The sequence below is a fragment of the Myotis lucifugus genome, unplaced genomic scaffold (assembly GCF_000147115.1).
Source record: "Myotis lucifugus unplaced genomic scaffold, Myoluc2.0 scaffold_38, whole genome shotgun sequence".
Lineage (NCBI taxonomy): Eukaryota > Metazoa > Chordata > Mammalia > Chiroptera > Vespertilionidae > Myotis > Myotis lucifugus.
In genome coordinates, this window is record NW_005871086.1 from 2,062,598 (window position 1) to 2,077,399 (window position 14,802).

Below are 14,802 nucleotides of genomic sequence, written 5' to 3' on the forward strand. Positions count from 1 at the left end.
ATAGGTAGGTACATTGTCATTAACTTAATTAGGGTACTCCTAAGGCTTAGGAAGAGCCACACTCAAGGGGCCAAAGAGCCGCATGTGGCTCGTGAGCCGCAGTTTGCTGACCACGGTCCTAGGGCAAGAGAAACAAAGGAAAAAATAAACAAATGGTACTACATAACACTAAAAAGCTTCTGCACAGCAAAAGAAATCAGCATCAAAATGAAAGTCGAACCCACTGTATGGGAGAACATATTTGCCAATGACACAACTGATAAGAGATTAATTTCCAAAATGTATAAAGTACTAATACAACTCAACAAAAGGAAGACAAACAACCCAATCAAAAAACAGGCAGAGGACCTGAGTAGGCACTTCTTCAAAGAGTACATACCAATAGCCGAGACATGAAAAAAATGATCAACATCACTAATTATCAGGGAGATACAAATTAAAATGACAATGAGGTACCACCTCACACCTGCCAGAATGGCTACCATTAATAAATCAAGAAACAAGTGCAGGTGAGGATGTGGATAAAAAAGAACCCTAGTACACTGCTGGTGGGAATGCAGAGTGGTATAACCACTATGGAAAACAGTGTGGATTTTCCTCAAAAAATTAAAAATTGAGCCATCATTTGACCCAGTGCTTCCACTTCTAGGAATATATCCTATGAAGTCTTAAATAGCAATCAGAAAGAATATAGGCACCTTTATGTTCATAGGAGCATTATTTATAATAGCTAAGGTCTGGAAACAGCCCAAGTGCCCATCAGTAGATGAATGGATAAACAAATTGGTACACTTACACCATGGAAAACTATGCAGCTGAAAAAAGAAGGATCTCTTACCCTTTGAGACAACATGGATGGACCTGGAGAGTATTATGCTAAGTGAAATAAGCCAGTCAGTGAAAAACAAATATCATATGATCTCACTTATATGTGGAATCTAATGAACAAATTAAACTGACAAACAAAATAAATCCAGAGACATTGAAGGTTGTAGAGGACTGACATATTTCAGAGGGAGGGGGAGAAGGAGGGGGGAAGAGACTAACCAAAGGACTTATATGCATACTAGAGGCCCAGTGCAGGGATTCATGCACCAGTGGGGTCCCTCGGCCTGGTTTGCACCCTCTCACAATCCGGGACCCCTCAGGGGATGTCGGAGGCCTGGTGCACGGATTCAGCTGATCCCTGCAGGCCAGGCCAAGGGACCACACCAGTGCATGAATCCGTGCATGAGGACTCTAGTATGCATATAAGATCTTTGGTTAATCTTTTTCCACCCTCCTCCTCCTCCCTTCCCTTTGAGATTCATCATTCTGTTCCATGTTTCCATGCCTGTGCGTTGAGTGTCTGTCCCCGGTGGTCAGTGTGCATCATAGCTACCGGTCGAATGGTCAAACGGTCGAACAGTCGCTTAGGTTTTTATGTATATAGATATGCATAGCCCATGGACAGACATGTGGAGAAGGCCTGGAGCTGGGTGGAGGTGGTCAATGGGGGGGGGGGGAGGGGACATCTATAATACTTTCAACAACAAAGATATATTTTTTAAAAAAGTGCAGCAGGCATTTTAATATTCATAAAGCTGAGAGAAAATTCGTTGTGAGTAGACCTACACAGGAGTTGTGTTAAAGGAAATTATTCATGCTGGTGGGAAAATATACCAGATGGAAATCTGATTTTATGGGCAGAAATGAAAAGATATGGAAGTGGTAGTAAGTATGTAAATATGGAAAAAAGTCTATCTTTATCTTTACTTATGAAGATAATTTACTGCTAAAATTAAAAATAATAAAGTACCATGAGACTTATAACTAATGTAGAAGTTAAATATGTGACAACAATAGTACAAAGAATTTAAAAGAAGATAAAAATTTATATTTTTGCAAAATACTTATGTAAAATACATAATTGTTCATATTTGAGTTTATGTCCACATTAATTTTTGTTTCCTTTTTGTCCCATCTCTTCTTTGTTCCTTTGCATTTCTCTTCCTTCTTTCAAATATTGAGGTTTTTACTATTCCATTTTCTTTAAGAAGAATTATGCTTTGAAAATCTTCATGAGCATTATTTATATTCTATCTCCTGAATCTTACACATGCATTACTGACTGGGCCACATTACTTGCTTTTAGGGTCAACATTAAAAAATTAAAATTAATTTTTAAAAATCCATGATGAACAAAATAAATACCATTTTTAAACATTTCATTTTACAATGGAAAGAAAACAATATGTTTGTTTTCTTCACTTTTTAAAAAATATTCTTAATTATTTTAAATATATTTTTATCTATTTCAGAGAGAGGAAGGAAGAGGGAGAGAGAGAAATATCAATGGTCACAGAGAATCATTGATCAGTTGCCTCCTGCATGTCCTCTATAGGGATTGATCCTGCAACCTGAGCATGTGCCCTGACTGGGAATCAAACCATAACCTCCTGGTTCATGGGTCAGTGCTCGACCACTGAGCCACACTGACTGGGCATAAATGCCAAATTTTAAATAAAGGCAGGATCAGTAATAGTGTCATGCTGGCCATGTTGGAACCTGAGGGAAAAGGAAAAATCTGCCATGTTGATGTCTTCATTTGAAAAAATTTGATAATGGTTTTATAATTTTTACATTAACTTTGATTTTTTAAATATTGCATTCAATATTATTTATTTTGATTATTAAGGTTTCTAGTACTCTGGTAAATTTTTCACCTGAGACAAGGACAAGTACCTCACTTTTCCCACCCTCATTCTGGCCTTGTTGGATATATATAGTCTCCCTTCATCATTGTGCTACATTTTTTCTCTTTTTGAATTATATTGTAAGATATAAATCAACTTTTTCTTAACCTTCTTTTTACTTTTTAGCTAATAAATATGCTTCCAAATAGTGTTCTATTATCTCATTCACTGGTAGGATTCTGGTGTCAGAATTCAGAATTAACCCAGTTGACACTAGGTAACACATTTTAAAATACCCGTCCTATATAATGTCCTGTTATATTCCCTTGCCTAATTTAGTTGACATTCTAATAACTCCCTTTGGAGATATTCAGTATAGTAGTGGTAGTCTCAATTCTCCAAAGAACTTTCTCCACTGCATCTTAAAAGAGGTAAAGGAGATTTCAAAATCTAGTTACCCTATGTGAGAATAAATATTTATGAACAATGACAAGAATGGTCAGTTAATGTTTCATCAGGATGGGAGGATGGCTATTTTGTGAGAATTATATAAAACTTTTGGAGACTAGAATTTTCAGAAGGAGACTTGAAACAAGAAGGAGAAGACAATATAAGAAGATTGCAACTTTTCTATTGGCTGCATTGGAATGCAATGGAATAGAGGTGAGAGTTTCAGGAGGTATAGCCAGAGGCTAAGGTCTGAAATTTAGTAGTGTGGCATTCTCAACTCCCCTTCCCCAAGTAGATCTCTGTCTGCTATTGATTCCTTAGAATTACTTTAATGGGGGACAAAACTCCCATTCTATTACCACAATTAAGTAAAGTATCAATAGGCTTCAGAGAGTTGATGTCTGGTGTTAAAACCAAGGAGCATACAAATACTGACATGTTTTATTTTCTTTGTAAAGTACAGATGGAAGGGAGGAAGGTGCAGACAGGGTAGGCTAAAGGCTCTAGAGAAAAATTTAACAGATTTTATAGTTTTGCAGATTAGCCCAGATCTCTGAATTTTCACTCAATATGTTTGTGTTTCTTCTATTGCCTATGGTTCTATTATTGATCAACATAGAATTTTGGCAGTTAGAGAGGAAGTTGAAACTGAGAAAAACTTTATGGACAAACAGCTGGCTGCATTGGTAATTTTACATCAAGGCTTTAGTGCATTGCCACAATTTCTTCCATTAATTGCTCAGATTTATGCAGCTACCATTACCAAAGGTTTACTCTAAAGACATTGAGAAAAGATCTAGTGGCAAATCTCTCCATTCAATGGAGCTGCCTCTTATTTATTTATTTACTTGCTTTTTTATTTACTTATTTTTAAAATTTATTTTTTTCAGTCACAGTTGGAATACAATATATTAGTTTCATGTGTGCAACATAGGGGTTAGACATTTATTTAACTTATGAAGTGATCACCTGGTAAGTCTAGTACCTATCTGACACCATACATAATTATTACAATACTATTGACTATATTTTCTATGCTGTAACTTCACATCCCTGTGACTTTATTTTTTATAACAGGCAAGTTGTACTTCTTAATCCCTTTCATCTTTTTCACCCATCCCCCGAAGCCCCCTTCCATGTAGAAATTATCAGTTTGTTCTCTGCATCTATGAGTTTGTTTCTGCTTTGTTAACTTATATTGTTTTTTAAACTTAACATATAAGTGAAATCATATGGTATATAGCTTTATATATTTTACTTATTTCACTTAACATAATAACCTCTAGGTCCATTCATGTTGCTATAAAAGGCAAATTTCTTTGTTGTTGTTTTTATAACTAAGTATATACCTTTGTATATATTTACCACTTCTTTATCCATTTGCTTATCAATGGACACTTAGGTTGCTTCCATATCTTGACTATTGTCAATAAATGCTGCAATGCACATAGGGATACATATATCTTTTCAAATTACTGTTTTGGATATCTTTAGATAAATACCCAGAAGTGGAATTTCTGGGTCATATGGTAGTTCCATTTTTAATTTTTTGAGGTACCTCCATACTATTCTTCATAGTGGCTGCACCAATTTACAATTCCATTAATAAGACACAAATGTTCTCTTTTCTCCACATCCCCATCAACACTTATTTGTTGATTGATAATAGCCATTCTGACAGGTATGAGGTGATATCTCATTGTGGTTTTGATTTGCATTTCCCTGATGATTAGTGATGTCGAGCATCTTTTCTTATTTCTGTTGGCCTTCTGTATGTCTTCTTTGGAGATATGTGTCTAATGGAGCTACCTCTTAACAGCTAAATGTTTTCGGGTTTGGTTTTGGTTGAAACATACTTGAATGAATTACTTATTATTACCTTTGTCAACTCATTTGATCCTCATCTATCACCCCTATCAAATAGAAAGAGTCACCACATTATTTATTTGATAGATGAAAACTCAGACTTTTGAAAGGTAAGTGACTTTTCTAGGGTCATAAAGTTAATGAATTGCTGAGCCAAGGCATTAGGATCAGATAAAATGATCCCAAACTAAGGATATTTCTAACATTGCTTTAAAAGCTAGCATTTGAAGGACATTCAGAGGTAATTTACTCTAACCATTTCATTTTATTGATGTGGGAATTTCCTGGCTCAAGACCTATACATTTGCTCAGTGTTTTATATGTCTATCATCAGCATCAGTGTTAATTATTATTTGATCATATTATTCAACCTTATCCAGGTTTTTAAGTATATATAAAACTTGTTAATTTATACTTAAATAATTTACAAGCTTCAATCAACATGCTGATAGACACTATACTCAAATTTTTGGAAAACTTGTTACATATATTCATTTCATTAGAATTATACTGAAATTTACTTTTCATATGAAAATGCTAAACTATTCAAGTGTACTTAAAATGTGTGAAGGATATGGTATGTAAATTACCATACAGATGCTACCAAAAAATAATAAGCTAGACTCTAAATATGGAAGTAAAGTCCAAAAACAAACAAAAAAAGGAAAAAATCATCTCATTTTAAGGGTTTCACTTATATGCAGGAAAAATACCATTCAAGAGAAAATGGTTAGTATTGAAGAATGAATTATACATTTTTATTTTATAGACCAAATGTTTAGAATGGAAGATGGTGGAAAGCACACATATTGCTCATTCTTGCTTGAAAGCAAACAACAGTAAAGTTTGTTTTGTTTCTGTTTTTAGATATGATGACAAGATAGGCATGGGATATAATTGAGTAGCAATGAACATGAGGACAAGTGGAAAGAGTGAAAAACTTTCTACGAGGGAGAGGGAAGAGAAAATGATAGAGCTAGATTTAAAGAAAACAAAACAAATAGAGGAAGAAAATTAGGGGACTATAAGAGAAAATAAATCAACAGGGAAAATATAACCAAACAGAAAAATAAATTAGTAAAATATAGGCTTATTGATGAGTGAAAGGGAAGAGGAAAAATTAGAAAGGACGCATGAGGAAATGTTTCACAGAAATGGAGTCTCTTCTAAACACCTGGTTCCAGGAGCTGGTCTGACCACTGTTTGTACTGCAGGCATGCACAGTGTTGCCTGCAAATGTTTTTGTCTCCATCCTAAGAATAAGGAGAGCCCATCTCCCTCACCTTTCTATTCCTCTACTGTATCATTATTGCCAGAGTCAGATGAATCTCAGAATTAGCTTAAATGGCAATGAAAATTAGAGATATAGTAGCTAGGATTTTGATTTCTGTTTCAGCCTTTTCTGACAAAACTTTTCCCATTAATTTGGTAAAAATTGTATATTTTATTCTAAAGAGGGCTGTGATTTGTCAACTTTTTTAAAGAAACATTGTATTTTACCTAGAAAAATTCTCTCTATGCCAACCACCATTTCAGAATCACAGGTACAGAAGGTACATAGATGAGCATGGGAGATGGAAAGAAAATGGATCAAGTATGTTAGGTAGTATGGAATCCTATTGGTTAGATAGGAGTGGAAAAAACAGGTGAAAGATAGGGAAGAATGGAAGAGCCTATAACCTCCAATTGCAAAGCCCTTCAAAAATCCTCTGATGTCTTAAAGATATTATTAAACACAAACACATCATGAAATACCGCTCTGAGTGAGCTTATAGAATTCACAAGAAGAGGGCTCTTGACTAACATTCTTGAGTGTATTATTTATAGGCAGATAATGGAACAATGTTGAGACAAATGGCTGCCTCAATGAAGAAAAGAAGTAAGCAGAGAAGCTAATTGGAGAGCCTACAAAATATTTTTTTAATTAAAATTTTGTGTAGGGTTCACTCCTCTCTCTCTCTCTCTCTCTCTCTCTCTCTCTCTCTCGTGTGTGTGTGCACACACACGCATAGTGTTTGTATTCATATCTGTTGATATGTTGAGGTATGACTTTCATAAGTTCCTCTGATTGCTAGTAGTAGTACATGGGAACATATATTAACCACTCTGTTCAGAACTAGGGATAGTTAATGTAGATACTTTTAATGTTTTCTAAAAGATGTAACTTTAAAACAATGCATTGTACAGACTTACTGTTTTTTTCTTTTAAATTTATTTTCTTTTCTTTCTCACTCTCAGCCTTCTTTTTTTCTTTATTTTCTAAGTATTGACTCAGTAACATGTTCTGTCAAAGATTTCCCTCCTCTTTGCACCTTATGTTCCATAGAACTTACTTAAAACAACTGCACTATTTAGTTAAATAGTATGGGGAACATTGGTATGCATTATATTGTATTTTTCTGTAGATTATCAATTTGCAAACTTTAAGAACATTTCATACCCATAACAAAAATATTTTGAGTATGTACCTAAGATATATGCATATTTACTTATAAAGCGTATATATATCATTATAACTAATATATTATAAATATTTAAAAAGAATAAAATGAAAATGCACTGATATGCTTATATGTGATTAACTATATAAATGTAATAAATATTTATAAAATACTATTTTTTTACACCCATCAATCCGTAATCATATGGCCCTTCTGGAATTAGCTCCCAGCACTAAACAGACTGAGCCTTAAATGTGATTTTTTCCCCACAATAACTAGTGTTCTATTTTTTAGATATGGTTCAACTTCTAATTCTAAGCTCTGTAAAGGAGTGATTTTAGACTAGAAATATTATTTTTAGTTATTCAAATACACAAAATCATCAATTAATAAAGCTATGTAAATAATTTCTTTATTTGTTTAAACTAAATAGTAAACTCCTGCATTCTTCTATTACTGGTCAATATAATGAAAAATATCTCATTCTAAACTTAAATAATGTAACCACAGTATCTTAGTTTTCTTTTCTTTGAAAGGAATGGATTAGACTATAGGTTCTTTATTGTTACTTCCACTTCTTTTATGCTATAATTTTTATGATTTGAGATAATTAATTTAATATTTTTATATTGGCAAATTTTATATTATACTAAATGGTTTGTTGAAAGACTCTCCCTTGGGTACCATACTGAGACTCAGAGAAAGAAGATTTGGAGCACAGAATAACTAATTGAGATTCAGATAGTGACCATTAAGCTGCATGAACAAGTTATGAAATGGCTACACGGTGGTACTTAACCAGGGACACAGATAGGTTACTACCTCTAAGTTAGGTGAAAAGTAGAGTTATTGTTGGGATCCTGATGATCAGTTTGGGGTTAGGGTAGTACAATGATACCAGAGGAAGGGCAAAAAGATTATTACTAAGAGAACACAGAGAGCAAAGCAAAGAGTTACCTGGCAGAAACTTGGAATTCAGAGGAACTGAGGAGAGAAAATACTTAATAAAAATTTTGAGTTAATGAATGAGGGTTCTAATTCCAAGAAACTGGCTAAGCCTCAAGCACAGTACAACCACAAATGAGCAAAGACCTTGATAATTGGAGTTATGTTGCATATCAATCAGAAGCTTCTCATATAACTCAAAAAAGTAGGAATCACAAGGTTTAGAATGCCAGACTCTTAAAGTGGAGAGCAGTTCTATGGAAGCCCATTGGTGAATGGGAATAAGAGCCTGGCTTTAAGAACGGCATTTTTATTTGCTTTCCTGCTTTAAGTCTGGAAGAAGGAAAGGTTCAGAGTTTACCCAGGATATTGGAGAGGGTTGAAACATGTTGTTTTTAATTGAAGCAATAGATATGTAAAATATTTTACTGGAGAAAAACTAAGGTCTATGGAAGAAACAATCATAATAATAAATTCTGCTTCTTGATGTACTGCAGGCAGAGGAGATGGCGAGTGAGAATAGCACAGTGGTAACTGAATTCATCCTCCTTGGTCTGACCCAGTCTCACAATATTCAGCTACTGGTCTTTGTGCTAGTTTTAATTTTCTACCTCATCATCCTCCCTGGAAATTTCCTCATCATTCTCACCATCAGAACAGACCCTGGCCTCACAGCCCCCCTCTACTTCTTTCTGGGCAACTTGGCATTCCTGGATGCATCCTACTCCTTCATTGTGGCTCCCAGGATGCTGGTGGACTTCCTCTCTGAGAAGAAGGTAATCTCCTACAGGGGCTGCATCACTCAGCTCTTTTTCTTGCACTTCCTTGGAGGAGGGGAAGGGTTACTCCTTGTTGTGATGGCCTTGGACCGCTACATCGCCATCTGCCGTCCTTTACACTATTCAACTGTCATGAACCCCCGAGCCTGCTATGCCTTGCTGTTGGCTCTGTGGCTAGGAGGCTTTGTCCACTCCATCATTCAGGTGGCCCTCATCCTCCGCTTGCCCTTCTGTGGCCCAAACCAACTGGATAACTTCTTCTGTGATGTGCCTCAGGTCATCAAGCTGGCCTGCACTGACATCTTTGTGGTGGAGCTCCTGATGGTCTTCAACAGTGGCCTGCTCACCCTCCTGTGCTTCCTGGGCCTTCTGGCCTCCTATGCGGTCATCATCTGTCGGGTACATCGGTCGTCCTCTGAGGGGAAGAACAAAGCCCTGTCCACTTGTACAACTCATGTCATTATTATACTTATCATGTTTGGACCTGCCATCTTCATCTACACTCGCCCCTTCAGAGCCTTCCCAGCTGACAAAGTGGTTTCTCTCTTCCACACTGTGATCTTCCCTTTGTTGAATCCTGTGATTTATACTCTTCGCAATCAGGAAATAAAAGCTTCCATGAGGAGGTTGCTTAATCAGCACTTAGCCTGATGAAAGGGAGGAAGGGAAGAATATGAAAATCAAGACTGGAGAATTTCTTCTGAAATTAATGTATACATTACCAAAACATTTCATTTATTGAGCATCTCCCATTGTTAGAACTATTCTAGGCACTGGAGAAAGAGTTATTAATGAGATAAGTAAAGTTACTGATTTCCTAAAGTTACTTCTGGTGAAAATAGAAAGCCATTAAGATAGAAAATAAATAGCATGGTTTCAGGAAGAATATTGTCCTGAAAAATTTAGAGTGTGAAGTGGGAGGTGGTAATCAGTTTACTTTCAGTTTATCAAGACAGGTCTTCTTGAGGAGGTAATATTTTGGTTGATATCCAAAAGAGCAAACCATACAAATATCTACAGGCAGAGAATTCTAGGCACAGGAAACAGGTAGTGCAACAATCTGAAGATAGTATGAACTAGGTATACTTAAGAAACACAACATTCAAATTGACTGGTACATAATAAGTGAATGTGAAAACAATTAGAGTTAAAGTTAGAGATACTGCTGGTGTATAACATACATATGGGTCAATAAACTGAGTATAGAGTGACTTTTTGTAATAATAATGTCATTCTAAGGTTTGAAGCAACAGTGATTTCTCTAATATAGTTTTATAAATTACTTAGGGCTGTAAACAGGTAATTCTGTGCAAATATCAATAAGGGTGGGGCAAAAGTAGATTTTTCAGTTCCTCATTTGGAAAAAATACAATAACTAATAAATAATAATATAATAATAAACTTTGTGTTTTGCATCCTCACAACTGTAAACCTACCAATGGGGAAATTATGTTTATAAATATATTTTCCCCATAATTAGAGGAAGGGAAAAGAAAGCTGGTCATTTTTTTTACAGGATATTTCTTTTGTGTGTGTGTGTGTATATATTTGATTTTTTACAGAGAGGAAGGGAGAGGGATAGAGAGTTAGAAACATCGATGAGAGAGAAACATCGATCAGCTGCCTCCTGCACACCTCCCACTGGGGATGTGCCCGCAACCAAGGTACATGCCCTTGACCAGAATCAAACCTGGGACCCTTTAGTCTGCAGGCTGACGCTCTATCCGCTGAGCAAAACCGGTTAGGGCAAGCTGGTCATTTTTATGTGAAAAGGTGATGGAAACATTTCACTTTCTTTTCTCCAGAATGTCATGATTACTTCTAGCAGATTTTTATGACTCATAGCTGTTTGTTGATCTCATCCTCTGTTGATTTCACACTGAGTATAATGATGATAGTTCTTCAATGAACTAGTCGGGAAGCTATTGCATCCTAGTTATTTTAAACACAATATGATTTAATATACACAGTTTTGTGCTTATGAAATAGTTGAAAAGTCCGGAAGAACATACAGTATGCTGGGCATCCAGAGATGACTTCTAGAACAATACAAAGACCTAGACTATCAAGACAGCGGTTTTGCCTACAATCTTTGCTATCTGTTATCGGAAAAATGCCACCACATTAGCCACAGAACTGGGATGGGATCAAGATGATGATCCAGAGCCAATGTGTACCTATCAGGTCTCCTCTAGCCAAACAAAAGCCTTTTCTGCTACTGCCTCCCTGCCTAATTAACTTAACCAAATCAAGTCTCATGAATACACTGAGTGGGCAGCATCCAAAGAAAATCTGTTACCAAAAATACAAGGGATTAATTTTTATACTTTATTTTTAAAAATAATCAAAATTACAGTGTTTATGAATATAATTCATGTGCATGGTAAAAATATTCAGAGTATAGAAAGTGTTCTAATTTCTTCTTTCCCATCCTCACTCTTAGCTTATCATCTCACTTCCTATTTCACTGAGAATAGGAGCAGAAGAGAATTCCACAAGCTCCTACCACTACATCTACCCATATACCTGCATCTGGACCAGGGGTGGGCAAACTTTTTGACTCGAGGGCCACAATGGATGGATGGAGTGTTTGTGTGAACTAATATAAATTCAAAGTAAACATCATTACATCTTTTTTTTTTTTTAGTTTTATTCATTTCAAACGGGCCGGATCCAGCCCGCGGGCCGTAGTTTGCCCATGGCTGATCTGGACCATGCTTCCTTTCCTCTCTCCTGAGACTGGGTGACAGATACTGCTCCTGCAGAAGCTGATTCCTTCATCTGAGCATCAGAATCCATCCCCTCTTTACTACTCAGGGCATTTACTTTGGTAATTCTCTCTGTCTCTTCTGCACCATTAATTTTTTTCTCCCTATTGAATTTTCCCCTTAGCATATAACCACATTTCTTTCACCTTAATTAGAACCCTTTGTCACCTTTCTCCTTCCACATATTACCCCATTTCTCTCCTCTTTACAGCAAAGCTCTCAAAGTTGTTTATACTTAAGAAAAGTAGTAGATATTTTAAGAACAGTTTAGCTTTATAGAAAAGTTAAGCAGAAAACACAGTTTCCATATAATCTGCCCCCCACAACATCCATGTATTTTTCCCTATTAATATCATGCATTAGTGTGGAGCATTTGTTACAACTGATGAACTCACATTGATATATTATTTAAAAATAATGTCAGTAGTTTACATTTCTATAGATTTGGACAAATGGCATTGTCATCTGTCCACCATTATAGTATCATACAGAATAGTTTTACTGTCCTAAAAATCCCATGTGCTCTGCCTGTATATTCCAGAATTTGAAGGAGAGATCATCTATTCTCTTCCCTCTACCCTCAAGCCTCGGGTGACCACTGACCTTTTTACTGTCTTTGTAGTTTTGCCTTTTGCATAATGTCATATAGTTGGAATATATAGTATTTAGCCTTTTCAGGCTGGCATGTTTATGCCCTCTGCTTCCAATTTCTTTCCTTTTCAACTCACCTGATCAGGCCAATAAAACAGCGTTTGTCATGATCATCAATGATATCAATGGTATTTATTTAGGTCTCGTATTTGATTCCTGAGCAGCATCTGACACAGTGGATCACTGCCTTCTCAGGAATCCATTTTCATAGTCTCCCTCCACCAAACCAGCTGTTTTCTCATTTTTCTTTGAGAGTTTCTCCTTGGCTGTCCAGCTTTTAATTTCAACTACATGTTGATTAACTCTATACATATCTTTCTTGTGAACTCTAGGCTCCTGTCCCAGAGCCAGCATCCTATGCCACTGCCACAGCTCAACTTTAATGTATTAGTGTCACCTCACACATAATATTCCAGACTGACGCTTCGTCTTTACTACACCCTTCTCTCCACCCCACAACCCATCTTGGTGAATTGTAATTCCACCCTTCCAATCTCTGGTCCAAAATATTGGATTCATAATATTTTAGAAACATTTTCTCTCATATTACACATGCAGTATATTAACAAGAATGGATTAGCTCTGCCATCACAAAACTGCTAGAATAGATGATCTCTCCTTCAAATTCTACCATCTGGTCCCAAACCATCATCTTTTATGGCTGTAGCCTCTTTATTAGTCTCAATTTTGTTCTTGTCCAATTTTAGTTTATTTTTAGCTGAGCATCTAGAATCACCTAATTAAAATACAGTCACATCATCACCCTCCTCTTCTCAAAACCCTCAATAACTCCCATCTTACTTAAAGTAAGGGCTGAAGTCCTTCCTTGTTATCTACCATAAAGGTCCATACAACTCAACCCTTTCTATATCCCAACTCCTCCCCCGTTCCTCTCTCTGACCTCTCATCCTACTCCATTCCACACTGTTCAGCCCTACTGGCCTCCTGCTCCTAGAATGTGCCACATTGTCCCAGCCCCTCCCAGGACTTTGGACTTACTGTTTCCTCTGTCTGGGATATGCTTTCCCAAGGTGTTGATTGGCATGACTCACTTCATAATTTATTTCAGTCCTTTCTTTAAATATCACCTTTCCATGTGAGACCTTCCCTGACCACCCTCTTAAAATTTGCAACCCACTCTCACAATTCTCCATATCCCTCTTCCCTACATTACTTTTGTCCACAGTATTTATCACCTATTAACATGACATATGTTCCACATATTTATTTTATTGCCTATCTTTTTCTTTTTTTTAAATATATATTTTATTGATTTTTTACAGAGAGGAAGGGAGAGGGATAGAGAGTTAGAAACATCGATGAGAGAGAAACATCGACCAGCTGCCTCCTGCACACTCCCCACTGGGGATGTGCCCGCAACCAAGGTACATGCCCTTGACCGGAATCGAACCTGGGACCTTTCAGTCCACAGGCCGACTCTCTATCCACTGAGCCAAACCGGTTAGGGCTATTGCCTGTCTTTTTCCACTACAGTATATAATATCCATGAAAGCAGGGAGTTATTTGTCAACTGCCTGGCAGAAAGTAGGTGCTCATAAATATTTATTAAATAAATGAATTTAAAATAATGTGAAAATTACATACAATTACACCATTCAGAAATATCTAATATTAAAATTTTGTCAGTTTTACAGGTATAAACTGTAGGGCGCGACTATAGGGTTAAGCCTCGGACTGACCTGATGGCAAAGCCACAAAGAAGTCCCAGCTTAGAGGGCACAGTCCTCTTAGTATAATTAGGCTTGACCTTATGATGCTCCCTAGATCTTATCTGGATAGCTAATGGGCTGAGGGAGATGCAGCAAGTGCTGCCAAAACAAGTGACACTCACAAGAACATTGTAACTATGGTGACCACTACCTTGTTTACCTCTGGCTATAAAATAAAGGCTCAGCTTGCCTCTGGATCTCTCTCTGTGGCCTCAGCCAGGTACAGGAAGATCCAGACCCAGCTTATTATCTTTGACTGTCATTTCTTCATCCTTTGCCGCCCTCCCTCAGGCTTGCGGAACCCTTGGCTGAGCTGGCTCGGCACAATAAACACCTTCTTCTTCACTGAATTGCTTTTGCTCCTTTGTCAAAGATCATTGCCTATACTTGTGTGGGTCTATTTTAGGCTATGTAGTGTGTTTCATTGAGCTATGTATTCTTTCATTAATACTATGCTGTCTTGATTAAAGTGTTTTCAGGATATGTCTTAAAATGGG

The 14,802-nt window shown here is 36.6% G+C and overlaps 1 protein-coding gene across 1 annotated transcript; it reads left to right on the top strand.

The window, feature by feature from the left end:
* Positions 1-8,817: 8,817 nt before the first annotated feature.
* On the top strand, positions 8,818-9,808 carry LOC102426792 (olfactory receptor 4N2). The gene has a single exon (XM_006087463.1). The coding sequence runs from the start codon at positions 8,884-8,886 to the stop codon at positions 9,805-9,807; it is 924 nt and encodes a 307-aa protein (XP_006087525.1). The 5' UTR covers positions 8,818-8,883; the 3' UTR covers position 9,808.
* The last annotated feature ends 4,994 nt before the right edge of the window (positions 9,809-14,802 follow it).